The 25,498-nt window shown below is 43.8% G+C and overlaps 1 protein-coding gene across 5 annotated transcripts in view; it reads right to left on the minus strand.

Annotated features, from left to right (window-relative positions):
- The window catches only part of MEIS1 (Meis homeobox 1), a 141,206-nt gene extending 116,060 nt beyond the window's left edge, over nucleotides 1-25,146 (minus strand). For all 5 annotated transcript variants that reach the window (XM_059078970.2, XM_059078973.2, XM_067007497.1 and 2 more), the window contains exons 1-6: nucleotides 24,341-25,146; nucleotides 22,258-22,484; nucleotides 20,255-20,396; nucleotides 19,660-19,710; nucleotides 18,810-18,860; nucleotides 17,219-17,365 (exon numbers count right to left, since the gene is read on the minus strand). In XM_059078970.2, coding sequence (XP_058934953.1) covers nucleotides 17,219-17,365; nucleotides 18,810-18,860; nucleotides 19,660-19,710; nucleotides 20,255-20,396; nucleotides 22,258-22,484; nucleotides 24,341-24,352 — 630 coding nt within the window. In that variant the 5' untranslated portion in view covers nucleotides 24,353-25,146. The remainder of the gene's footprint in view (nucleotides 1-17,218; nucleotides 17,366-18,809; nucleotides 18,861-19,659; nucleotides 19,711-20,254; nucleotides 20,397-22,257; nucleotides 22,485-24,340) is intronic.
- Nucleotides 25,147-25,498: the final 352 nt, after the last annotated feature.

Here is a 25,498-nt window from a genome sequence, read left to right on the forward strand (position 1 = left end):
TCTTCAACAGCCTGAACACTCCCGTTCCTCTACCGCTACTCAAGAACGTTTGAAAATAAGGTTTTTTTTAAAAAAATTAATGATAGGCTAAAATTCATCAAGTGGTATATTTTATTGATAAGGCAATTGTACTGGTATCTGGTAGTAAAATAGAAGCAATGACCCCCTTGACTACAGGCTCCTCCAGGGCGAGGGAGGAGAATTGTCCCCATCTTGTTCTTTCCTGGCTCAGCACAGTATATAGCGCATGCTTAGGACTCAATCAATGCTTTGTGACCGTTCCACTAACCTAACAGACAAACTGCAACTTTCCAACCTATCCTTCCTCCTCAATAAAGCCATCCATTGGTGACTTTTTTTCTTCTTCCCTCCCTGAATCCTTTTTTCCATTTATGCCTTAATTTTAGACATCCTTTAAGTCCTCGTATCACTTTCCACATTTTCCTTAAGACTATTCTTTTCACCACTGTGATTTGAGGTGTCACCCATATGCTCTGAAATTTGAGTCTCTGGACCTCTTCTTTGGGCTTTAGACTTGTATGCCCAACTCCCTGTGAAGCCATCTCCACACGAAGGACTCAACAAGTCCAAAGTGAAACTCTTCGTCTCCCCACCAAACCTACGACTTATCCCTTTTTGTTCTTGATCCCAGTGGGTAGAACCACATCCACCCATGGTATAAACCAGCGGTCCCCAACCTTTTTGGTACCAGGGACAGGTTTCGTGGAAGACAATTCTTCCACGGACGTGGTGGTGGGGGGTGATGGTTCAGGGGGTAATGGAGCAGCAGAGGAAGCCTTACTTGCTCATCCGCTGCTGACCTCCTGCTATGTGACCCAGGGCTTGGGGACCCCTAGTATAAACCATCTGTGAGAACCATGCATGACACCTTTCTCTCTCGCTCTCTCACACAAACTTCCCATCCAATCAGTCATCAAGTCTCATCCATTTCTCTCATGTTTCACCTTAGTGATTACTGTTCTTCTTAAGGCTCTCACAGCACTAAAGAGTTCAAGTCAAGTCACTCCCCAGCTTTAAAAGAGTTCAGTTTCACCGGAATATAAGCTCCATGAGGACAGGAGCTTGTGTCTGTTGTGTTCACCACTGCATTCCGCGTTATCAAGCACAGTGCCCGACAATTGGCTGGCACTCAGGAAATGTTTGGTGAATAAATGAATTGCTCCCTACTGCCCACAGAATACATTTTCGGGTCCTTAACCTGGTACACAAAGCCCTTCATAGTCTACCCTCTGGGGACCATTCCTCTCCTTGTTCCTTGTGTTCAGCATGTGATTTCTGGCAGATATGTTCAACTTTTCCCTCTGGGCCCTCCTCATCCTTCTCCCCTGCCTGGAATGCCCTGCTCTGCTGTACCTGGCCCCTGATTACCTTGCTAATGAAGTCACAGTTCAGATATCACCACCCCAGAAAGCCTTCCCTGATACACGCACAACCTTCCCCCAGGATGAGGGAGGATCCCCTCCCCGAGCCCTTAGAGTACCTCATGCACACCTCTACCATTTCATCCTCATGTTGTCTTGTGATGACCTGTTGAGCCGGTCTATAATTCTACACTATAAGTGTTCTGAAGTCCTGGACTATATCTTCTCCATCCCAATTTCCTACATCCCAGGAAAATGTCATTAGACACAAATATGTTTTGGAATGAATAAATGAATAACAAGTGATTTATAGAGGATGTCTATTGTCACCCGATACTGTCCCCTGTATTAAACATCATGAAACATCTAAAAAAGACTTGCACAACTAAAAAACACCTGTCATACCTGCATTCACACAAATGTACACCACTATAAAAATATAATATAGTAACACTCTGTTGCAAGATAACACAGGCAAAAGAAAGTAAATTTGAAGCCAGACACATCCTAGAACACTTACATGGTCTGAAGACAAGTCACAACCTCTGTAACCTTAACAGTCTAATCCGTAAATGAGGATTAAGAAAATACTCCTCTGCAGACACAGCATACATCGATTTCTAGGCGTGCAGCAAGTGGCACCTACTATAGCTTTTAATGGGACAATAATAAAGTAACAACACTAATGGAACAATGTAGGTTGACCTAGTCAACCCTGAAATATCTACATACAGGTGTATTCAGTTTATGGACCTTCTGGAAAGAACGGTTAACCCGAGCTGGCTTCGTGTACAGGTCGCTATGCCTTGGGCTATCTCCCAGCTGGTGTGTGCTCGGGGGATGCAAACTGATCTTATTTTCACCTTCAAATAACATGATTTTACAGGTGGTTTGCTCCTCCCCACCCCATCGAGTTTCATTTGATACCTAATATTTATAAATCACTTTACAGTCTACGAAGCACTTTGACGTTTTATTGCACTTGGTTTTTCATCACATCGGTATGATGCCAGAATCGTTTTTTGCTTTTTTTCAGGCCAAAATAGTGAGGTTTTTTTCCTTCAAAATTTCTACCCTACCAGTCCCACTTAAAACAGGTGGATAAATGAGAGTCTCGGGATCTTGATTCTGAAGAGGTCAGCTAGCAGCTATGTAGAAATTGATGAAATGATCACAGTGTTCAAAATCTGAAGTTCAGTCTGCACCTATCAATAGGCTTTCTCTTTGGGGAAGTACACTTACTTTTTCAAACCACCAGGGCCTCTTTAGTAAATGATCTCTAGTGGCCTGAAAGAGCTGGCTCGCTTCTAAAAGTGAACAATCCAGTCCCTCCAGACCAGGGGAGCCCCAGTCCACGTGGGGAACGCACCAATGTGCGTGTACACATGCTCACACCCCTACATCTGCACATATCCACACACACATGTGCACACACCTACCTACCCTGGTCCACGAGGCAGAGCCATGGACCAGCATGCGGCGGTGTGCCACCATGCCACACCGCCAGCATAGCCACATCTAATTAGTCCCCCTCCCTAGACTTCTCACCTCTGTCTAAACAGTGTCTCTCAGGATCCTTAAAGGCACATAACTTCAGCAGGTATGATTCTTCAATGTGTCTCTCAACCAATGGTGCCATCTGAAGAAAAGGCACCAGAAAGACCCAAACACGGAGCAGTAAGGACAAAAGGGGTCCAGGTCCTCCTATGAAAAGGGGTACATGTTACCTGTGTGTACATGAAGTTGAGAAACTAGGGATCCTGAGAATTTTTTATTTATGAGTATCTAAAGTCCGCTGTGCTGAAACTCCTGTCTGAAGATCTTGGTGGCTCCCACCGGCATCTGCTTGATAACCAAAACATACCAGAAAGCTCTCTACACACTTGGCCGCCAAATCGCACCTTCAATTTGCTAGAGTCCTACTCTAGCAAAACCTGCTCTAGCAAAGCCTGCTCCTCTCAAAACCTACTATCCAGCTGCAAATTCAGATAATTCCAAGAAAACGTAAAATTCTTTATACGGATTTCCAAAAACATCCCTGGAAATCATTAAGCAAAATTCATTTAACCAGGACACATTTGAGCAGGATGCTTTGTTTTAACACAGTAAAACTGCCCCCTTCCCTTTTAAGATCGTATATGTTTTTAAACACCAGAAGCTCACAGATTAAGACTGCAGCTTGCACACATATTGCAGATCAGGGCCACATTGAAACGTGCTCGGGTATGGTCTGGAGGTAAAACCTTTTCTAAGTCCACCCTCGGTCCTGCTGAAAGATGATAAAGTTCGGGAGGTGACTGTCAGGCTCTGGGGCGGTCCCTGGTGGTGGCCTTCACGTGCCGGGGAGACAGACTCTTTCAAAGGTTATCTCCCTCACACACTTCTCCTTTTTCTCATTTCCTTCCCCGTCCCCGCCTCTACCACCTGCCTTGGCCAAGTCTGCCGGCCTGCCAGGGTTCTTGTTGGGCCCCCTTTTAATGCTGCGATAAAATGAGCTTATTACCCCCGCTTAATAGAGGCCTGAGGGTAATGCAGATGGTAAATTCGTGGTGAGACAATGGGAATCCAGCATCCCCTCTCAGGATCTGCGGCTCTCCCCAAGACACCACCCTTCCTCTTCTCACAGGTCCAGCCCCACCATATTTGCCATTGTGGACTTTTCATCTAGAAATGCACCTCAAGGACTATTCAATTATCCCTTAATTATGGTGCTCACGACCTTGGTGCCAGCCAGTATCTTGACGTCTGGCATAAGTGTGTCTAACTCAGCATCAAATAAGGTAGAGTTCTAAAACCTTAACAACTTAGCAACTCTGATGTATTGCTTTAAATACGTATACATATATATGTATATACATTTACACACACACACACACACACAATTGCATGATAGCAGGAGTGGGCAGTTTGTGGAGGCAGAAACAGCATCTGTTACACTGAGTTCTATATTTCCCAGCTCTCACGTCCCACAAATGAAACCTACAAAAATGATCATTTTTCAAACATTAAATCCTCTATCTCTGTGTAATGGGGCGTGTAGAGAGGAGGAGAAGAATTTTTGTGCTTTTTTTGCCTTTTGTGAAAATTCTCCAAGGAGTAATTTCATCTTTAAATGAAAAGTTTTGTATCAGGTGATTGTCTGAGCTCCAGGAATCACCGAAGCCTCTGGTTCAGACGTGGGGGGGGACACACAAGTGCACTTTCATCTATACACAGTGCCATGCACCCATCACATGCATCAGGAATAGGGCAAAAGAACGTGGAGAGAACTGATTTTAGTGTTTTTAATTACACTGTGATGGAATCTAAAGCAGCGAGGCAGTCAGATACATTTTTAAAATCTCCTAGCCCTTCACTATTTTGCCTACTCCCCTGCAAATATCCATGCCTCATTCTCCCAATACTCAAGGCAGCAGGGAGGGCAGTGAGCTTAGGAAGCTCAGGCCCAGCACGATGGGTCACTCCCCGAAAGCTCCTTAAAATCCTACTTTCCCACAGCCCAATATCTTTTAGGTCACAACTCTGACGCTCTCGGGTCATTACTAATCTGCAGAGTTGAAATAATTCATCCAGGAAATTATACATGAATTGACAATGCGAAGGAAAACGACGACAGAAATAAAACACCACCCAAAATCTTCCAAATGCTTTCCTTATGAAATCCACACAGCACTGATACATTTTGCCCAATTTTTCGACATTGAGAATCGATGCCAACACCATCCCTTAGTGACCCCACTGTGGTCTCAGAAGAGGATATAGATTCGTACATGGGGTAGGGACATTCAGACAATTACAAAGAAAAAGAAAAATTACACCCAGAGGGAAACTGCTACAAAGAGGTGATACCAGTTTTACCCAAGTCTCAGAACTGCAAAGTAGATGCAGAACTAAAGATGGTTCAAGTGCACTGAAGGTTCAAATTCTACTAAGCAGTTTGTTGTGGAGAACAAAAGAGAAGTTAAAGCCTCATTACACTCGGAATCTTAGTAAAAGTACGTAATTTACGTTCTAATAACCTTTCCTTTCCTATGCTATTGTATTATGGCTGGCATACTATTAATAAAAATAAACTCCTATATTGACTCTATATGCTTTTACTCCTGAAATTGTGCCTGTGAACTATAATTCACAGTTAAATGTTTAAAAAACAAAAACAAAAAAACCTCAAATCCAACTGCCACCACTGTATTTCCAAATATTTGTACCTAAATAATTCAAACCTTACTCTTCATTTATCTGCTGAGAACTTTCTGCTGAAATTTAGCTGATTTTCTATCACTGCTATTTAGGAGTGAGTGGTAGGAGAATCTGTAAATTATATGCCAGCATACCTGGTGTTATAAAGTTCCTTTCATAAGACTGCCTGCTTCCCAATGTTTTATTTTACATTTGTAACTCAGTATTCAGTGCGCCTCATTCTGCAAACAAATTAAGATAAAATAAACTCAAAAGTGTCCTATATATAACAACTTCAAACCACAAATTTTCTAGGCAACCATCCTAGCTAAAAGAACATCCAATAAGGCCAAAAACATTGTATCCTGAGTACAAGTAGATACTGAGATCTTGTTAGCAACTGGACCTCAGCCAGGAAGCATTTGCACTCAGAAATGTGGGAAAAAAGTAAGCACAAGATCTGCACATAACTGTTATTTGAAGTTGAACCTAAAAAACAAATCTGTAGTGATTCACTGTCCTATCTTGGCCACACATCTGAGTGGCCAGTCTCCTTTCACACTATGATGAAATCAGAATAATAGCCACCCCTCCTAAAAGGAATTAAGACAGTATTTTGCTTAAATAATGGCCTATAAAATCACACCCCATTAACAACTACCCAATCTCCTCTCCCCAAATCAGATTCATGTTGTTGAAGGCTGGGCAGACTGTACAGGTAAGAAGATGAAATATTATGTAAGGTTCTGTTCAGGGTTTACTGTTTTAAATGCTTTATGTGCATTCTTACTTAATTCTTATGCAGCTCAGTAAAGTGCGTTCTTTATCCCCATGTTACAGATGATAAAACTGAGGCTTGGGGAGGTGAAGTGACTTACCCCCTCACAGCACAGCCTGCGTTGTGTATATACTTTATTGGGATACCGCCAGCCTGAAATGAAAGGTTGTGTAACTCGAAATTACCATCAATGCCCTTCATCACTCTCTTTCAAGTGTTTCTGAAATCTTCTACTTCTAAACTCTCAGACCAGAAAATCCATAATTTTGACACAAGAAGGAGACAAGAATTCAGCCAAGATGCAGTCATGTTTTATTCTACTACCTTACAGCATTACGATTTGGATAAAAGACTAGCGGAAACTTACATTTACCACTGATTTCCACTAACAATTAGCAACAGGGTATTTTCTAATTTTCTGGTGCGCGCGCGCACGCGCGCGTGTGTGTGTGAGTGTGTGTGTGTTTTAGAAGTGCTGCCAGTTTTTATATTTTCAATCAAATTTTATTTTCTAAGTATCATCATTCCTAAAGGATTTTTGAATTTTCAAGCCCTCTCACAGTGTGAAATTTGGAGGTGGGGAGTACATTGTTCCCTTCATTATTTATCTCGGTAAAATCATTAGAGAGGCCTTTCTCAAAGCATCCTGAAATTTAATTTGTGTTTCTGGTTCCTAGATTGGTGAAGTTCTCTGTAATTCAAGGTCTTTAACTGAGAGATCAACTAAAGCATCTGTGAATTCCAGAAGCAGGAGGCTGAGTTGTACCACTCACTGGTGCACTTTTTAAGGAATTCCAGCTAATAAGAATGCCATTCTTCCTCCATACCCAGGGCTATTATTCTTGAAGCTCTTTGTATTATTTTAACAGTTATAGGGTTTTTGGAGTATTAGAAGTATACTACAAGTGAAGAAAAGCCCCATAATTGATTTCTTAATGTTTTATTCTCCTCTTTTTCTATTGGCGTGTTCTTTACATTCCCTCAATAAATATTAAATACTCAAGCAACGCTCTCTCTTAGGTGGCAAGCAAACCTTTAGAATGTCGAAACAGTAGAGAGAAGAACAATGCATCTAATTGAAATGGCAGGGTAATTTGGAAAATAAAACTGAGTTGCTGCAAATCCCAAATTCCAGAATAAAAATGTTTATGCTCACTCAGATGCAGATTGTTCCTGGCTTTGAATAATTATTAGAATAAAAAATACTTGAGCACCAACAATACACTTGATATGCATAGAACAAGTGCAGTCTACACGTCTCTATTATTTTGTGCAAGGAAGTACAGGGCACAATGAGCCTGATATTTGTCTTGGTGTTTCTGTTTTGAATACAGCTTATAAAGCGTCCCAATAAGGTGAAACAGTAGGCCAAGCCACCAAATATACAACCAGTGTTAAAAATGTCATGGACAAGATTCTTCAGAAAACTGTAAACATCTTAAGGAAGGGACAGGGAAGCATGGTGAAAGAAATGAAGGGGTTAAATGAGTCTGCTACTCAATATCTTATTTTCTCCCTCAAATATATTAATCACACAGATCAATTCAAAATGTGAAATTCCGGATTCTCTTTGGCAGAAGCTAGAGACAAGAAACAATTAAAATGAAAGTGGAAAAATGCATTTGCGCCTGTTATTATGAAATGCTAACACGTACTGACTCTATAAGAGATGATGTTTATCTGTACACTGAGGGCAGCCTTATTATCTACTCAGGGCTATGCCACTCTTGGCAGAGATGCGACCCATATCTCGCAAAGATAAATTCCATATGCTCTGTAGAGTTATAGCATATTTCCCATAAATAATGTATACAATAGACTGTAAATAAATAATATGTTTATCTGAACTGTTCAAGAGTGAAGGGCAGGGTGCTTACTCAGGAGACGAAGTCTCTTATGAATGAACAATTGCAAATAAAAGTAATGTCCAATGGTGAGTTATCACAAAGTTCTTAACGCTAAAATATTCTTAAGCTGGGGTGGGGAGGGGATGTTAAAAGAACCCCAGATCTGGTGGGAACTTTCAACTAAATGTAAATGTTCCAACTAAACGCAAAATGCCCAATTTAATTTTACTGCTAAAGTTTCTGTTGTGATTGTAGCATCATAGCTAATTTACCTATTTGCTGCAATTCTTAACTCTCTCTGTACAGTATTGCTTTTTATGATCAATGAAATACCTAGACTTAAAATGTCATGTACGAGATTTTGTCCCATGAAACACACAGTGGATTTTATTTTCCTTTGTGTGAATAATTTTAACATTGCACTGAATAGAAAGGAAGGCTATGAAAAAATAAAAAATTCAAAAAGAACCCATGTGCACTAGGTAGTTTGCTAGGACTTTACGCAGTAAAAATTGTTAGTTCCCCACCCCCAAAGTATCTCCCTTTCTGAAGCCCAGAAGACACACAAACTATTTCCACTTCTTAAAAATAGTGGCAGTACGCCTTTAGACCCGCAGACATTGTACACCATTTAGTATGAAATTAAGTTTTCAGATCACTAAGGAATAGTCTCTGAATTACAGAAAACACTATAGGTCACAGTTAATTATAGCTTGTCTGTCAAATTAAGTTAACATTCGAGAACACATCCAAATAGTTATGGAGCCATTAAGAGGAGTTTTATTGTCAAAGAAATTCTTATTCATTCAGCTTCTAATGTTTTTAAAAGAAGAGAAATAAGCCTTTTTACAAGCTGGGACCGAATAAGAAAACTCTGGGTTTACATCAAATTGCTCCCTTCATTGTCCTTTTGATGACTATGTCAGTTTCATTATAAACTTCATTTTCCAGAGTTTCATAATAGTCATAAACATACTTGACTTTAAAGAGTTTCTATGGGACATAATGTGAATGCAAATGCAGAATAAAATGCAAATCATGGAGGTCTGGGACCAAATATGGACTATCAGTTAAGAATCCAGTCACTGAAAACAAACATTTAGGCCTTAAGAGGAAGAGCACGAAAGGGCTGATATGAATCTTTACATCAAGTATTCACAGCCCTGGGGAAAGCGAGCAAGAATAACAGTTTTCAGTTTTTCACCTAATTGTAAAGCACAGTTTGGGAATATTTGATGACTTTGGTTTCTATTCATTCCTGTTCTAAAGTGAGGAAAATTTTTCATCTTCTCAGGAAAATAAACCCACATGTGGGTAGTAACCCACAAGGTACTCAAATAGGGAAACGAGACCTAGCAAACTAGTTCAAGTTCAAATCTCAGGCATAGGAGGCTTGCCAGTCAGCGGGAGGGGAAAGTGATATGAAAAAGAAACAGCCATAGCTCTGTCTTGCTAAATAACAACCAACAACTCAGACATTTACAGCTAATGAATAATGAGCATGCAATCATGTTGTGTTGTAAAATGTGAGGAGAAATCTATAGAAGTGGAAATTCACGATAACTATTAATTCTAAGTTAGCATATGTTGTCAAGGAATCATTCTAATATCACTCAAAATGTTAATTATTTATTTACTACTATCTTCTAAATGAGTCAGAATCATGTATGTTTAAATCCATTGTAAAATTTAAGACTTGATACTGTGTCAAAATGAAGGGAAAAAAAGAAGACTATAAAATGTTGCTTAAACTTGTTAAACTCATAAAAAGTTGCAGTGATTTTAAAAGTATTACTTAGTAAACATATTAACAGTAACAGCATTTCCTTTCTGTGGAAAAATACAATTTCATTTAAGTTTTTTTAAAAAACCATAACATTTCACATTCACAGTTCTTTACCTCATGATTATAAATCCTATTACTTGTAAATGGAGTCATGAGACTATCAAGGGAATAAATCAATGGAGAAATGTATTTTTGAGGATTGTAAATAATATAAAATTTATTTTCACAACTTAGTTATCCTGCATTAGTTTATGCCATATACAGTGGTGCATGGAAAAGCCAGAGTATGATTATTCCATGACTTAAAGAGAGTTAATGACTTAGCTCTGGTTATAATTTGTATTTAACTGTATGTACTCATGATACCAATAAACAATAGGTATATAATTCAATAAATGTAAAAAAAAAAGTGTTTATTCAACAGAGAATAAACTCTTTTTGATATGTTTTAGTCAGTTTTAGGAATTCTGAGCCAAGAAGTCCAGAAATATAAAATAGTTTCAAAAGATTTGCACTCTTGTATTTTCTTTTAACAAGAACATATTTCCTAGATTAAGAAATGCTATTTGGAAAAAGAGTGTTCAGAGAGAGTGTAGCAAAATGTTGCCAACTGCTTTAATTCCGCACACATGAATGCATTAAATTGACTGAAATTGGATTCTGGTTTCAAATATTTAAATGAATATATACTCGCTTATTTCACATGGTAGCTTTTATACCATTTATTAAAATGTCAAATTTAGAAGTGTGGGAAATCCAGCAATTGCCCGATATAGGTCTACTTTCTGGAGAGGCTGTTTAAGACTTCAATAAGCTTTCCCAAATTCCCATAATCCTGAAATCATGGCATATTAAATTAAGGATACAGTGAGGGAGTCTTTTTACCTTTTACACTACATACACATACTCGTCTGCTTGAATTTTTCAAAACTGATTTCATACACGTGAGGTTTCTTCACAAATATGTAAGATAGTAAAATATCCAAACTTTTACTGGATCCCCAAAGTCAAATTTTGAATGATTATTTAAATTCAAATTGTGAGTCTGTATTTCATGTTTTAGACCCTAACTTTTTAACAGGTACCAATATCCCAATGTTTCCTGCCTAGTAAGGACACCAAGCCCTATGTGATTTACAGCGGTGTTTTACTTGGGATTTTGAAAACTTTCAGGCCTACCATCTGCACAACTGTCAGATACACTGTGTCACATGTATTCTATTTTTATTTCTTTATTTGTAAAAGAATACTTTCCCATAGTTTTGATGTCATTTTTAAATATTAATTTTTTGCACTCAGGAGAAATGGCAAAAACATCTGTTTCAATTATAACATAAACTCAAGTGCTACTTTGATACAAATATAACAGATATCATAATCCAAAAAAGGCCATGGAAAATGCTATAGTTGCAAACATTTAAGACTGTGTAACAAAAATGACTGAGAATGGTATCAGTTTACTATCCTTCAACTATTTCCCTGACAGTGGAGTCAAATAATGTTGACTTATAGACCTTCTTACAGGAAGTCTTATTTTGTGTTCGTTTTTTGATCATTCCTTTTCTAGTCCCTATAGGAATTTGGCTGTATGCCGACTTTTCTTTAAAAGTTTCTGTATACATGCTCGGGTTGTGTTTGTTGATTAAATGATCACTTATTAAAACTTAAGCATTTCACATTGGTTTGACATATTTACATTTCATGAGAAAATATTGCTATTGCAATGGCAAGCATAGCATTACCAATGTGAAAATACTTCACTTGAATTCATTTGACAGCATTTTCATTTATAAGTGCCTTAATACAACTTGTTGTGCTTTCTTCAGTTTCTCCAACTCCACCTGCGAGGGAAGGTAAGCTAGTTTTATAACAGTAGGCCCCTCGGTAATACTTTAGTCTATCCGCTTGGCCTTAAAAAAACTTATGTTTCTACTATGGGACCACAGATAGTCTTTGTTTTTAAGAATATGGAATTTTATTCCATAATTTTCCATCCATCACCCGGCAACAGCTGTGTTTTAAATCTTTCGGACTATGACAAACATTTTAACATTTAAACATACGAGTGTTTGAAAACATAATGATTTAAAATTTGTTTATTTTCAAAGTTGGGCAATTACAGCATGATATTTCAGTTACTTTTTTGAAAGCAGGGCCCGTATTTTAATGCCTTTTCTTCTTCCTCCTCCTTCTCTTCTTCTTCTACTATTTAAGCTTCTCCATGTTTTCTAATAAAAATCTCTATGTTAGGACCGATAGCAAGAGTCCACACAACCACTCTATATATTTCCAAATCATGAGCAATGGAGTCATTCTGGTGGGAAAGGGATTGCTATTTGAGTGACCTATTGCCACAGAGCTAGTTAAATCACTGAACAATAGTTACTGTTATGGGGCTTTACCTTGTACAAAGTAGCATTGCTTTCTACTAACCATAGAACTTGCACTGGAGACTTCCACTGAGAGAGAGACACAGACAGAGAAACTAGGAAAGAGGAATAACTTCTGTAGTATTAGCATTTAGACTTCGAGACATTCAACAATGTAATTGATCTCAACCTACCTGCATATACTCTGTACTTCTTTTTTTTCCTCTCAAATGTTTTTGACATGCCCCTAATAAGAATCAATACATCCCTAGTCTGACATTCACACATAAATACACACAAAGAGCCAATCAGAACACAACAATAAAAACACACCTGGTAAACAACTATCTTTGAAATCAAAGGATACTAAAGCAACAAAGGGCCTAGAATGAACATCCCAATTAGCCACTGTAGTGACAAGCAGTCAACACCTTATTATTTAATCATTAAAGAGAATCTTGCCACAATTTCCCTTTGACATATTTCCAAAGGGAATTAAGAGTACCCTCCATGACTCACAATAACAATCAAAATAAAGTTAGATGGTTTCAAGACCCCATCACTTGCAAGGCCTGTCGACACAGAGGTTCCAGGATTAAGGCATTAACTGAGGACCTAAAAGTACTTACAACTTAAATAAGATGTGTCCATGTGTAAGCATTTAGAAACAAACTAACTGACAAAGGGACCATTTTCCTGTCCCTCGATGTTTGTGTCCAGTTTTCTTATTGGATGAAAATAAATTGCTTGCATTCCTAGTATTAGTAAATATCCCATAGCCTCATCTATTTTTTTCTTCCCCTAAAGCAGCAGATCTAATACATCAAGAATATTAGGCCTCCCCATCCCCGTCCCTTAGTAACACCTCCCCAAAAGAGAAGGCTTAAATCTCCCTTGGAGGCATCCCCATCACACTTTGCAGGGAGGGATGCTTTCCATCAAGTTCAGTTTTAAGAATTTTATCTCAAACAATGCTTTAGAAACAACGTTTTGGACTCTTCAAATAAAACAATCGCCACCTGGGTTCCCTGGCCCACTGGGGAACCAAATCGCACTGGCTCAGGGCTGCCCCTGATCCCCAAGGCCCAGAAGCCTGGCGCTTTCCAGCCTGGGCTACGCAGCCCCGGCGGCTGTCCCCCCTCCCCGGGGAGCTGAGCAGCACTTGGCATTTAACCTGCCTGGCGAGCTTGGCTTTCTGGTTCCATCTCCGCAAGCCACATTACTTCTCCCCAGATATTAGAGACAAATCTGGATTAACAGGCAACAGGGCGCCCTGTGCAGCCCGCCAGCCCTTGCACAAGAGCTGTTAAATGCAGATGCAGCCGAGGACCCCCCGGAGAGCTGCTATTGAATAAAAATTGTAATCCAAAGGGACCTTTTCTTTGCTCCCCACTGCTTGTAGGGGAACCCGGGTTGGCGCCCGAGCACAGGCCAAGCCACTCCCGCTCGCTACTAGCAGGCCAGGCCACCTCGGCTGGTGGCCTTCAGGGCCCGGGCAGCCTTGCTCCTCTCTCGACCCCTCCTTGAAATGGAAAATACTTAGATTCAAGGAGTGGCGAGCAACAAACAGCCCTGCGAAGGAAGGCTTAATTCGATAGCTCCCTCCTGGAGTGCGGCCTAAAGTCTAGCGACACGGCAGCCAGATTCTTCCCCGCCTAAACCCTCTTGGCACCCCCAATTCCACCCTGGGTACCCCGAACTCGCGCCCCGCCACCCCTCGCCCTGCGTCCTTCTCCACCGGCAGCCAGGCTCAACCCTGGCCTCGACGCCTCGCACGGTGGCCCCCTCTGCGCCCGCTCCCGGGCTCTCAGCCCGGCCCTCACCCCTGCCGAGGCTCGGAAGCCCCCGGGGCTCCTCGCTGCTCCCGGGCCCTGGGCGTCGGGAGCGTCCGTGCCAAGCGGGGACCGTGGCAGTCGGGAGAGGGCGCCCGGGAGGCCTGCGCCCGCGGGAGGTGACTCTCGGGCCTGGGACTTCGGGGTCTAGGAGCGGGAATGGGGGGCAGGGAGTTGAGAGTGGGGTGGGAGCGAGATTACGGCTTCTACTGGCGTCTTAATCTGATAAGAAAAAAGCCAAAACAAAAAATACCAGCAAACTAACGACACTACAAGGCCAAGTAGATTTCCGCCGACTTAGCCCTCCGGGAAACCGGCTGGTATCACAGTCGTGAATCCCAAGTCCCCGCGCGGGTGGCAGCCTTCGCGCCCTCCGAGGAGAAAAGTAAAGTAAAATAAACCGTGCAGCCTTCAGGCCCTAGAGACAGAGGGGTTAATGAGCTAACGAGGCCCCGCGCTCGCACCCCACCTGAAGCATCCAGTCCCGCAGCGCACCCTCCACCGGGGCTCAGACTGGCTGGGCAGCATTCGCAGACAGGTGGCGAGGCCGTCTTTTCCGGGCCCGGCCCCCGGGAACCGGCGAGCCGGCTCCAGTTGGTAGCACTGGCGCCCACCTGGCGGCCCTAGGGCCTCGTCCCTCCGTCCCCAATTCCCAGGACAGGGGAACTCCACCCCGCGGCCGAGGCACAGTCCCGCGTGCTCCCCGCGCTCTGCGCGCTCCTCCCCAAAGAGAGCACAGGCACTCTCGCTCCTGGCTCTTGGGAAGCGGACGATTCCAAAGCACAAGCTTGGGGTTTGCTGCCCTACGACCAACGGAGACTTCGGTGAGCCCGAGGGGTCACGCGAGTGCGCCCACGCGCACAGGCCAACGGTGCCACGAGCTCAGCCAGAGCTGCGAAGCCCACTTGTAAGCGGCGGGAGCGGGACACACACTGCTCATTTTATAGGTGGGGAGGTGAATAAACTGCGAATTTTTATCCAAGAGCACTGCCTACCAATCTGTATATCTCAAATAAAGGTAACTGAGTAACAGAAGTTTACCTAAGGAGTAGGGGGAGAACTGAATGATGTTTTATCAATTTTGTATCCCCCCCAAAACACCCCGAACTCTGGTCCTTTATCTTTGACTTTAATAAAATAATGATTCGATGAGAAAATGGGGTATAAATCTTCATTTTGGAGGCAATTAAAGTGTTGATTTCATTCATGCCCCTAAGCGATTCTTGTAATTTGCTCAGATAGCTTTATGTACCCAGCAGTCCGGAGCTTTTAGAATCCCATTTTCTAGTTAGGCTTGTTGGATTACAATTTTTATTCAACAGCAGTTACCCGAGGGTTCCTCAGCGGAATCTGCATTTAACAGCTCCGGGGTGAGGGCTGGCGGCCTGAACCAGGCGGGAGGCCGGGCAGCTGGCGGGGCCGGGACCCGGAGCCGCCTGCAGGTTTCCCACCTCGGTGGGGACGCTCCAGGATCGCTCAGGCTGCCTGTTCCGAGTGTCATCTACAGTGCCGAAAGTTTGCAACTCGCCGAATTAGTAGGAAGGACCCGGCGCGTTGGCGCGTTTAAATCTCAGCTTTGCCTGCTTTCCACTCCTCGTGGGAAGAGGAGGAATTCAGCCTCTGCCGCGGGGTTACCCAGAGAAATCCAAGCTGGGAATTTTTTTAAGGGGGTGATATGGAGAGAAGCAAACTTTAAGGTGACACCAAGACCGAGGAGTCGGGCATTCGGGCAAGGAGTCTGCAAGGCAGCCGCTGGCCAACCGTGATCATGGTAGAGCTTGCAAAGAAAACTCTGCATGACTGGCTGTCCTTTGGCCTAACAAAGGCAGGCTGCTCTCTCCCCCAAGACGGGGCTCACGTGCCAAGTCAGAAAGAGAAACAACTCTGGGCCTTCACTTATAGGTGGAGACGCACAGGAGGCCCGCCACCCAAATCTTTAGACACAGTGCCACAATTCGCAACCGAGAGCTGTCCTGAGCCCTGTTTCATCTCACCCACTCCTCACGTTTTCACCTTCAGTGCAGTTTTGCAACTCCTCTGGACCAATCCAGAGATACAGCGACAGGAGAGAGAGAGAGAAAGGGAGAGAGAGAGAGACTGGGAGCAAACATCGGTGTTGGGGTGTGAGAGAGAAATCCCCACCAGCAACTCCAAATAAAAGTCGTCCCCACTTAGCAAAGCAGCGGAAGAAGGGCCTGGAGGGAGGACGAGAGAGGAGGGGGCGAAGCAAGCAGAGGCCGGCAGTTCAGAGCAGGGCGGCGCGAGGTCCTCCACCCACCACACCGAGGGAGTCCCGGGGCGCCCCTGTCGCTGACACTTCCAAAAGCTGCCAACCCAGAGGGCCCAGAGCACGTACCAGCTGGAGGATGAGTGGAAAGGAGGAGGAGAAACGTCCATATTTATCTGTTTTTATAACCTCGGCCTGGTCTTATTTTCTCTATTAAGTACAATAAAATGGGCGAGCTTGCAGCGAGCATTGCACAAAGCAATGTTCAGTGAGGTCTAGAAGCGTTCGGCCGAGGAAAACTGACAAGACAGGCTAATGAACCGTATAGACAGGGAGAAAATAGCCAGCATTTGCTAGATTTCAAACCCTCCCTGTCTCTCTTAGACCACCTATCTTGGGTTTATTCCTAATAAAATAAGAAATAAGCAGACCCTACACTTTTCTTTTCTTCGAGATAGAAGGGGGAAAAAATGCTCCAGAACAAAGCCCTACAATCAGAGGCGGTCACTGGCAGTTAACACTCCCATTATTATAGAGGGTAAATAAAATAAAGACAAAAATTAAAAGCGACAAGAAACAGGTCAAGTTTGCAGGCAAAGCTTTTACAAGCTCATCTCTCCAGGTCGAATCCCAGAGCCAGCCTTAATGAAGCAATAATAGCCACATTATTCAAAAATTTTCATTTCGATGGAAATGTATCTAAAAGGGACTTAATCATATGCAAATAATAAAAGGAGGTGGTAGTGACCCAGCAAGCAATATGCATACAGATTTTTTTTTTTTCTCTCCCAGGGATGTTGAAATTGAAAAGTGCATACCTGGTCAGTTAGATTTGCTGATCTTGTTATATCTTCACTGTCTGATTTTGATCCTCCTTCTCTATCGTCTATCACCAAATCGATAGGCATTTTCCCTTTCAAACAGCTAATATACCGGTGGCAGAAATTGTCACATAATTCGTGTACCTACATTATGACAGAAATTAAAAAATGGAAATATAATCAGGAGTTCATAAATGACATTGACAAGTGCAATCCACCCCCCTTGTGAGATCCAAACTTCTAAATAGGGGAAACACAGGGCAATTGTCCTCCAGAGACCCTCAGACGCATCCAGAATTAGGAATAACTTTCTTTTCTTGCAAAATAGAGATATCGCAGAAAATTGACAGTGACAAGATGATTCACAGGCTACAACATATTCAACACCCGTGTTAAATTCATCGGCTCCCGGGGCTGTGGCCATTAGAGAGGTGACCTGCGTGGGTGACATTTAAGGTAAACTATTTAATTTCGTCCAGTTACTTTATCAGAAATCCTTTTCCAACATGTCTAAGAAAAAATTTATATACATACACACACACACAAACACATATGTATATATATCTCCAAAGGACCAATACTGTGTTGGTATAGGATATATGCCTGAAAACCCAAGTCCCTGTAACATTTGTCATTAGGGTTTCTATCTATAAGAAGCATATTTTATGATGCTTCCTTGAAGAAAAAAAAAAGACTCATGATATGGGGGAAAAACCCTACAGCCACAAAAAGTTATCGAATTGATTTTTTTTAAAAAAGGAAAAAGGATGCTTCAAAATATTTAGGCATAAGTGGAGTGCTCTCTTACAGGACCCAGGCATCACTGACATGCAAAATTTCACAAGAAACCCCAGTGTGCTTGCAATTTAATGTTAGTTTGAATTACAATGCATTAAGTTTTTATTGCTGAGATTTATGGAACAGCTAGCAAAATCACGTTATCCCACACCCTTTCTTGAGTGTGAAGGTGGGGTGTGTGCAGGATTCTCAGATTCAAGAAATTGACACAACTATCAACTCTGCTTTGTCTCTGCAAAACGGTTAAAATGCCTCCTCCACCACTCCTCCAGACTCCCTGCCTCCTCCTCCTCCTCCTCCTCCTCCTTCTCCTCCTCCTCCTCCTCCTCCTCCTCCTCCTCCTCTGCCTCTCCCCTGTGTCTGACCTGCTGCTGCTCTCAGACTGTCTTCCAGAAACTCACTAAAACTAAACAAAACTTTTCCCCCTCAGAGGTAGCAAAGAAGAGGAGGAGGAAGAGAAGAGACCACAGAGGTATATAACCTGCAAACTCACAACAGCATTCTAAACATCAAAGGGGATGCGTAGAATTGCAACTATTTATACAAAGCCAGCAAGGTATTAAGAATGAATACAAGGCTAGGGCGTTTGTGATACCGGTTTTAGTGGCTAAAATTGTAATTAAACTGAAAAGAGAAATGGACGCTAAGATTGGCCTTGACACTAATTACCAGAAAGAAAGTCATTTATGCAAATGTCTCAGAAGCCTGAACTTCAGCCATTCTGAACCCTCCCCCTCTGTGTGTTTGGGCATGAGGGGGAAGCAAAAGGAGAAAAAGCTAGAGAAATTACCTTCTCTAATTCCAACAGATGAAACCTTAATACTTGTATGGCTTGAATCATCTGCAAAGATACAAAAAGAATGAGCGCCCCATTCCTAGTTTGCAGAAAATTGGCTGTTGCAGCTCTAACATCGCCAGCCTCCCCCCGCCCCCCAACTGAGTTATTTTGATTTATGGCAACAACACTAAAACTTAACAGCAGCGAGTGGGTACCATCTAGAGGTTTATATTTCTTAAGGAGAAAAAAATAGCTAAAACAACAACCAAGCATCTAAGGGGGGATCATAAACCTTCTCCTCCCCCATGGCTCCCCCCGCTTCTCAGCCCCACTGCCCCTACCCCACCCCCAAAGGGCCGCATCCCTCGACTAGGTGTTTCCTTGCAAGGAGTGCACGGAAAATATTCCCATCAGTCCCCAGACTGTGGCTTTTCACACTGTAAACTTTCTGCCACCTTCTGCACACCTTTCAGATAAACTGGTGGTTTGGGGCCTCTGGCCCGGTCGCTGCCCTCATGACGCGACTTTGAGGGCTGGGAAGTCCGCAAAGTTTAAGCACACACGCTGACAGGCCCGGAGATAAATCCCCGGGCTGATTAGAGCCGCGCTGCCCGGCTGTCATAAAAAACAAAGCTCGCGTTTCCCCGCGCCGGCTTGCCCGGCCCCTCTCGAGGTGAATTTATTTCCCCGGGACCTTGTCCCGGACCACTTGCGGGTGGATGGAAACCTTTGCAGCCCAATTGCAGATAGGGGAAGACCGGTCTAGAAACCTCAGGGCTCTCAAAGTAAAGCTTGCGAGGAGGGGAGATTTGGTGGGGGGGAGGGAAGATGGGAGGAGGGGGATTTTGGGGTCCGCTCTTACCAAGTTATCCAGTTCTGGATTAGAAGAAAATAGAGGTTTTTCTGCGCGTATCTAAATACAAGTGAGAAGGGGTGGGGGGGGGGAGAAAGAAACATTTGAAATCTGGTCGCCTTCCTAGTTTCTTGCCTCATTACACTGTCAGGGGCAGGATGTAACCTCCGGGAGAGGCTCTGTGACACCGAGTTCGTCCCGTGCAGAAACCCTTCAATGTGAGTCAAACAATCCGAAAACAAGCCCAGAGCACAGGGTTACTTCTCTCAGCAACTGTGCTTCTAAGAGATCGCTGCCCAGCTCTCCAAGTCCAAGGCAGCTCCTGCGTGTGGGACTTTGGGGTTGCATTTTACAGACTGAGCTTTCTGCGTCGGGTTAGGTAGCGAGAGTGGGTAAGAACTGGGGTGATTTTCAGGCGTCCGCAAAGACACTCATTTAGGAGGAAAAGCTCAGAGAAGATGTAACAGGCCTGGCTTAGGGCGGACTGTTCGCTGGTTACTTTTGCAAATGTGCTGGGTGGTAGGGAGGGAGGTTCTTTTCTTTTCTTTCTTTCTTTTTCCTTTTCTTTTTTTTCTTTTACTTTTGAAACATTGATTTTGCTGACCTGTTTGGCGAACACGGCTATATCTTCATTGAATGACTCTGACGAGCAGACGTCCCCGCCCGCCACCCCCGGCTCGCGGGGGGTACAAGTAGCTAATTCACATTTCTCAAAAATCAGTGCTAAGAGAGGGAAGAGGGGGTGTCTGCAAGAAAATACAACAGTCACAAACAACACAATGGTTAGTCCCGCGGCAGTGAAAAAAGGCGCCCAAGAAAAACTGCGGGACAAGCTCAAGGCGGGGACCCCCTCCCTGATTTTGTCATCTACTTGTTCCCCTTCCCCCGCGCCCCCAGGTGACTGCTCACCTCCCCTTCCTCCTTGGGCCCCCGAAGTCGGAGGCTCTAAGCCATGGACCGTATCTGAGGATCGGTTCACCATATCTGGCCGGAGAAATTGGTAACATTTGCTAAGAATAAAACCCAAGCGGTTCCAGCAGCCATTTTGAATTAAGTTTCCCACCCCGACCGGCCCTCGTCCCTCCTCTGCACATCCAGGACCTGCAGGGGGGAAAGGCGCGGGGCGCAGGGGGTGGGAAAGCTCTTTCAAGTGGGTTCCGCCAAGGCCGTCTCGTGAAGCCCAAGGCTCTGGGGATCTTGGTGGCAGGCGCTCAGCTAACTTGGGGGAAAGGACCTCTCTGGTTGTGGGACCGACTGTCAGAGGACTGCATCTCGCGATCCCGACCCCACGACTCTCGGAGAGCAGGAGGGCTCCTCCTTGGCTCCCTGCACACCTCCCTCCCTTCGCCGATGGTCCCCACCGCCCCCCAAAGAAAGTTCCTTCAAATGTTCCTGCGGTCAAGCCTTTCATTTTTGTTCCTGCCTAATGGCAAAGCAGCTAGTATTGCGAGGGGCCTAGATGTCGCTTATCCCAGCCCATCAAAAAAAAAAAAAAAGAAAAAAAAAAAGCCTCCTCGAATGCCCAAAGAGGTGTCTCAAGTCTTTTATTAGCTCTCACAGCCCAGCTGGGAATTTAACAGTTTGGGGTCCTTTTCAAAAAGCTTCCCCAAATGTTCTGTCCCGGAGCCTAAACGATTTGCAGTTAACAACACTGCGGAGAGGACGCTGGGATTTAAACAAGCCCATCGCACAAGGGACCAGAAGATAAAGCAGAAAGGGTTTTCAGCCAGGGAGGGTCAGTGTTGCCTGATTTTTTTTTTTCAAAAGAAGAAATAAATAAAAATAAAAGTGGCTGCAAAGTAAAAAGAGGTCCCCCAATACATCAGCACACAGTAGGCACAAGTGACTTTCAGAGGGCTTTACTAGTCCAGGGTCTAACCCAAGGGCCCGGGAGAACACAGTGTGAACTGCATCGGAAGACGACACCGGCCCGAGAGCACCCTGCATCTACTTCTAAATCCTGCAGGTTTCGCCTTTGAACACAAAGTCCTAAAATGGCTAGAAGTTTCTTAAGGTCTGTGACAATTCAGAGCGAGCTCCTCTCCTTGACTACAGTGGTCAAACTCCCTAAATGCAAAGCATGTTCCCCCTTGCCTGACCTGCAACTGGCCTGCCTTGATTTTATTGTGCGGTGGCAGAGCCAGCATACGGTGGCTGAGTAAACTTAGCAAGTCAGAACAATCAGTGGCTTAAAAGATTTTCCTTTAAACTAAAAGTTTCGTTCCAACACAAAGGCGCCTACGTTTAGAAACCCCCAACGCTCTCCCTGCGAAGTCAAGCGAGTGAGGACTCCAACCCGCTGAGCTACCGAGCCGGGGTCTGGGGGGACGAGGGACATTTGCAACTTCTGCACGGCGACCCCTCCGCGGGCATGGCCTCGGCGGAGCGGGGCGCTGGACTGGCGCGGAGTGTGTGCGGCGATGGGGGCGGGGGGGGGCGTCTGGGATGGCAGGCCGCCTCCCCCAAATCTTCATGCAAAGCGAATGAAAAGTCACCAAATAATGTACCTCCAATCCAGAGAGCTCTGGCTTTCCTCTTACTGAGGGCAAAGGGAAATAGAGAAAGCATCGCCTCTCAACTGCTTAGCCTGCTGCCCGTCGTACCTACCCATAAATGGCATCTTTATCTCTCTTTAAAGCGTCATTGACGGAGGAACCCATGCTGGGAGCCATGGCGTTGGTGTGAGCTGTGTGCGGATACTGATGAGAGTGAAGAGGAGGCCCGTGGTTCAGGTGGTGGACGGGCTGCATGGACCTGGCTGCGTGCGGGTCCCCATACATCGTGGAGGGGATGCCTACTCCATCCATGCCCCCATAATGGGGTAGATCGTCGTACTGCATGACAAACAGGAGAGAAACAGGTTCAGAAGGCCAGGCAGGCAAATGGGGGAACGGCAGGGCACGGAGCTTATATAATGTCAGTCCAGCTGGATCCTTCAACCCCGAATTCGGTGGCCTTGCATCTCTGAAGTTGAGATTTCTCATTAAAAAAATATTTTTAAAAGTATAATTTCTAGGATTCTCGGTAAGACTCAGCTAGATTGAATGGTCTTGCCCTAACTTGTGTCCCTATGAACTAGCCAAAAATTCAGGATCCTTTGGCAAAAAAGGAAGGAAGAAAGAAGGAAGAAAGGGAGGCATTCTCCCGGAGGGCAGAAGGTAAAACGTGTACGGCTCTAGAGGAGGAAATTCAAAATCACAACAATAAAACGTGCCAGGACAGTACAGCAAACCCGCCTAGTTTCACAGACCCTTCCCATCAGGGGGAATTTAAAAAAAAAAAGTTACGATGGGAACAGCTAAGCCAAGCACGTGAATTCAGACAGGCTTCTCATTTTATTTCCCTGCCAGCGTGGGGTTAGGCAGTCCTGCAAGACACTGCATTTCCTTTGCTCTCCAAGACAAACTCTGCTAAATCCATACAAAACTAACTGGCTCCCTTATAAGTGAAACTCAGAGAAGGGTAGCTTCTCTTCAACATCGGGGCTGAATTTAGAATTGGGCAATATTCCCCTCAAGTTAAAGAAAATGTATAGTTGGAGCAGTTATTCTATTTTTTCTATTCTTATGAACTTTCCCCCTAGACTAGAAGTCTGTGAGCTAAATGTTAGTCATCAGGTTTAAAGCAAATTTAAAAGTAAATGCACATTCAACCCCACCCCCCATCTTCCTTCTCCAGAAAAACTACTTTCATATTGTCATTCTTTTTGTGAGCAAAATTTAGCTATTTAGGTTTTCCTCTTTGCTTCATTTCAGGCATGTTCTTTTCCCAAGATTTGGAGGCACCGAGAGTGAAATGATTTTCAAAGAAAAGAGGAATTGCCACTTTCATCTCCTTCAAGCCAGAGGTGTGAAAAGAGTTTGGAAGAACGCTGACATTTGCCTGAACCAAAGGAGTAAAGAAAAAATGTGTCAGCCTAGTAACTTTCTTTTGCAAACAGGGCTTTGAGGGCCAGGGCACAAATTATGCAAGGAAGGCTTTTTGTAGACCCCCTTTCTTTTAAGAAACTACCTCTGTTGGGTTGTCATTGTCTCACTTTACTCTCACTACATTTCCATTCAAATAGGAATATTGGGGAAATTAGTATTGCATTTTTAAAATGAGTAGTTGTGTGCTTAGTATCCAATTAGTGCAGGGCTCTTCTAAGAAAAACTTACAAAGTATAACCTTGCATAAAAAACCATGTACATTAAAATTACTTTTAAAAGATGAATGCTTTCCGACCCCAAAAACCATTGTACTGTGACAAAGTTATTTGCTTAAAAATGCTAAATACTTTCAGTGATATTAAAGATAGGCATAATCAATACCATATCAGAAGTTTCTAGCTGCTTATTTTAATTTAAAAATAGCTTTAAACTTCTGCTCCTTGAATGCTCACGCTATATAACATTAGGTATCTAGCGCTGTTTGTTTTTGTTTTTTAAACAGATGATTGCCTGAGCTTGTATTTTTATTTATATAGCTGCTGGTTAGGAATCTATAGAAAACTTGATTACTTGAATTAACAATTACATGTTAATATACATAAGTCTACAAATGCATTGAATAAATCCTCTCGCTTTAGGCCACGGCTTTAGGAGCCTCATTCAAAAAGACAGAGAAAATAGGAAACTTTTTAGCAGTGTCTTTCAGCCACGTTTCAATTTAATCTCACATTTGAGTTCCACAATTGTTTTTTAATACGTACCCTTTGCGCCATCGGCCTCCCTGGCTCCCTTCCTACTTCAACTTCTAATATATCCTCTTTAAGGCCAGTGTGAAAAGAAACAAATACGTAAACTCCCCCGGAAAAAAAAAATAAAAAGCACGACGAAAAATCCCTTAACGTCTCCAGCAACGTGAGCTACTGGTCCCAGATCTTCGGTCTATGGGACCTGAAGCAAAGCTCCCGAGTCACTGAGCATAAAAGCGCTCCGTTTCCAAGACAGCAGCGGGGGCAAAAAAAAGCAGATCTTCTCTCCCCAAAAAATCAGTTAAAAAAAAAAAAGCGCCCCTCAGACCCAACTACCAAATCTCATGGCTTTCTGCCACTCCGGCTGTCAATCACAGGCGAGGTTGTCAACGTGGTGAATGAATGATCATCCGCTCAGTCTTCTTCTGGTCAGAACACCTCAAATGTTAATATTCAAATGCACAAAGCCCTAGCGCTCGCTTCCCTTGAATCAGTCCTAATTCCTAATCAGTTTCTCTCTTCTCTCGCTCGCTCTCTTTCTCTCTCTCTCCCTCTCTCCCTCCCTCCCTCCCTCCCTCCCTCCCTCTCTCCCTCTCTCCCTCTCTCTCTCTCTCTCTCTCTCTCTCCCTCTCTCTCTCTCTCTCACTCCCTCTTTGCAACTGCTGCACTGGAGGGAGATTAGAGGAGGAGGGTTAAAAAAAAATGTCTGTCTGAGTTTGTCTTAAAGGAGCCACGATCGATGCTGCCCGCTTGCAGTCCCCGTGCGTGTGTAAAGTGTGTGTTGCACAGGCGGAGAGGTGGATTCCGACCAGAATGCTAGAACCCGGAAGTAGTGGTGGCCATAACAGGTCGCGTCTTACACAATGCATTGGGCTGCAGCAAGTAGGCTCCTCGGCAGGGGTGGGTGCGCGAAGCGAGCTCTGGCCGCACTGGAGAGGCAGAGAGGCGCTCTATTAAATCGCACGCCCAGGCACAAACACCCACACACCCAGAGCACAGGCGCACAAGCACGGGTAGTAGCCCCCGGCCGCCGGCTTTATTTTCCGTATTCTTTTCTCTCCCTCCCCCTCCAGACTCTCTCTCCAAAGCTCTCTTGAAATAGATTGGGAATAAAAGCGGAGCAGGCAGCAGCGGGAGTTATTTTGCACAGGGCTCCGTGGACTGACTTCCTGA

The sequence above is a fragment of the Kogia breviceps genome, chromosome 11 (assembly GCF_026419965.1).
Source record: "Kogia breviceps isolate mKogBre1 chromosome 11, mKogBre1 haplotype 1, whole genome shotgun sequence".
NCBI lineage: Eukaryota > Metazoa > Chordata > Mammalia > Artiodactyla > Physeteridae > Kogia > Kogia breviceps.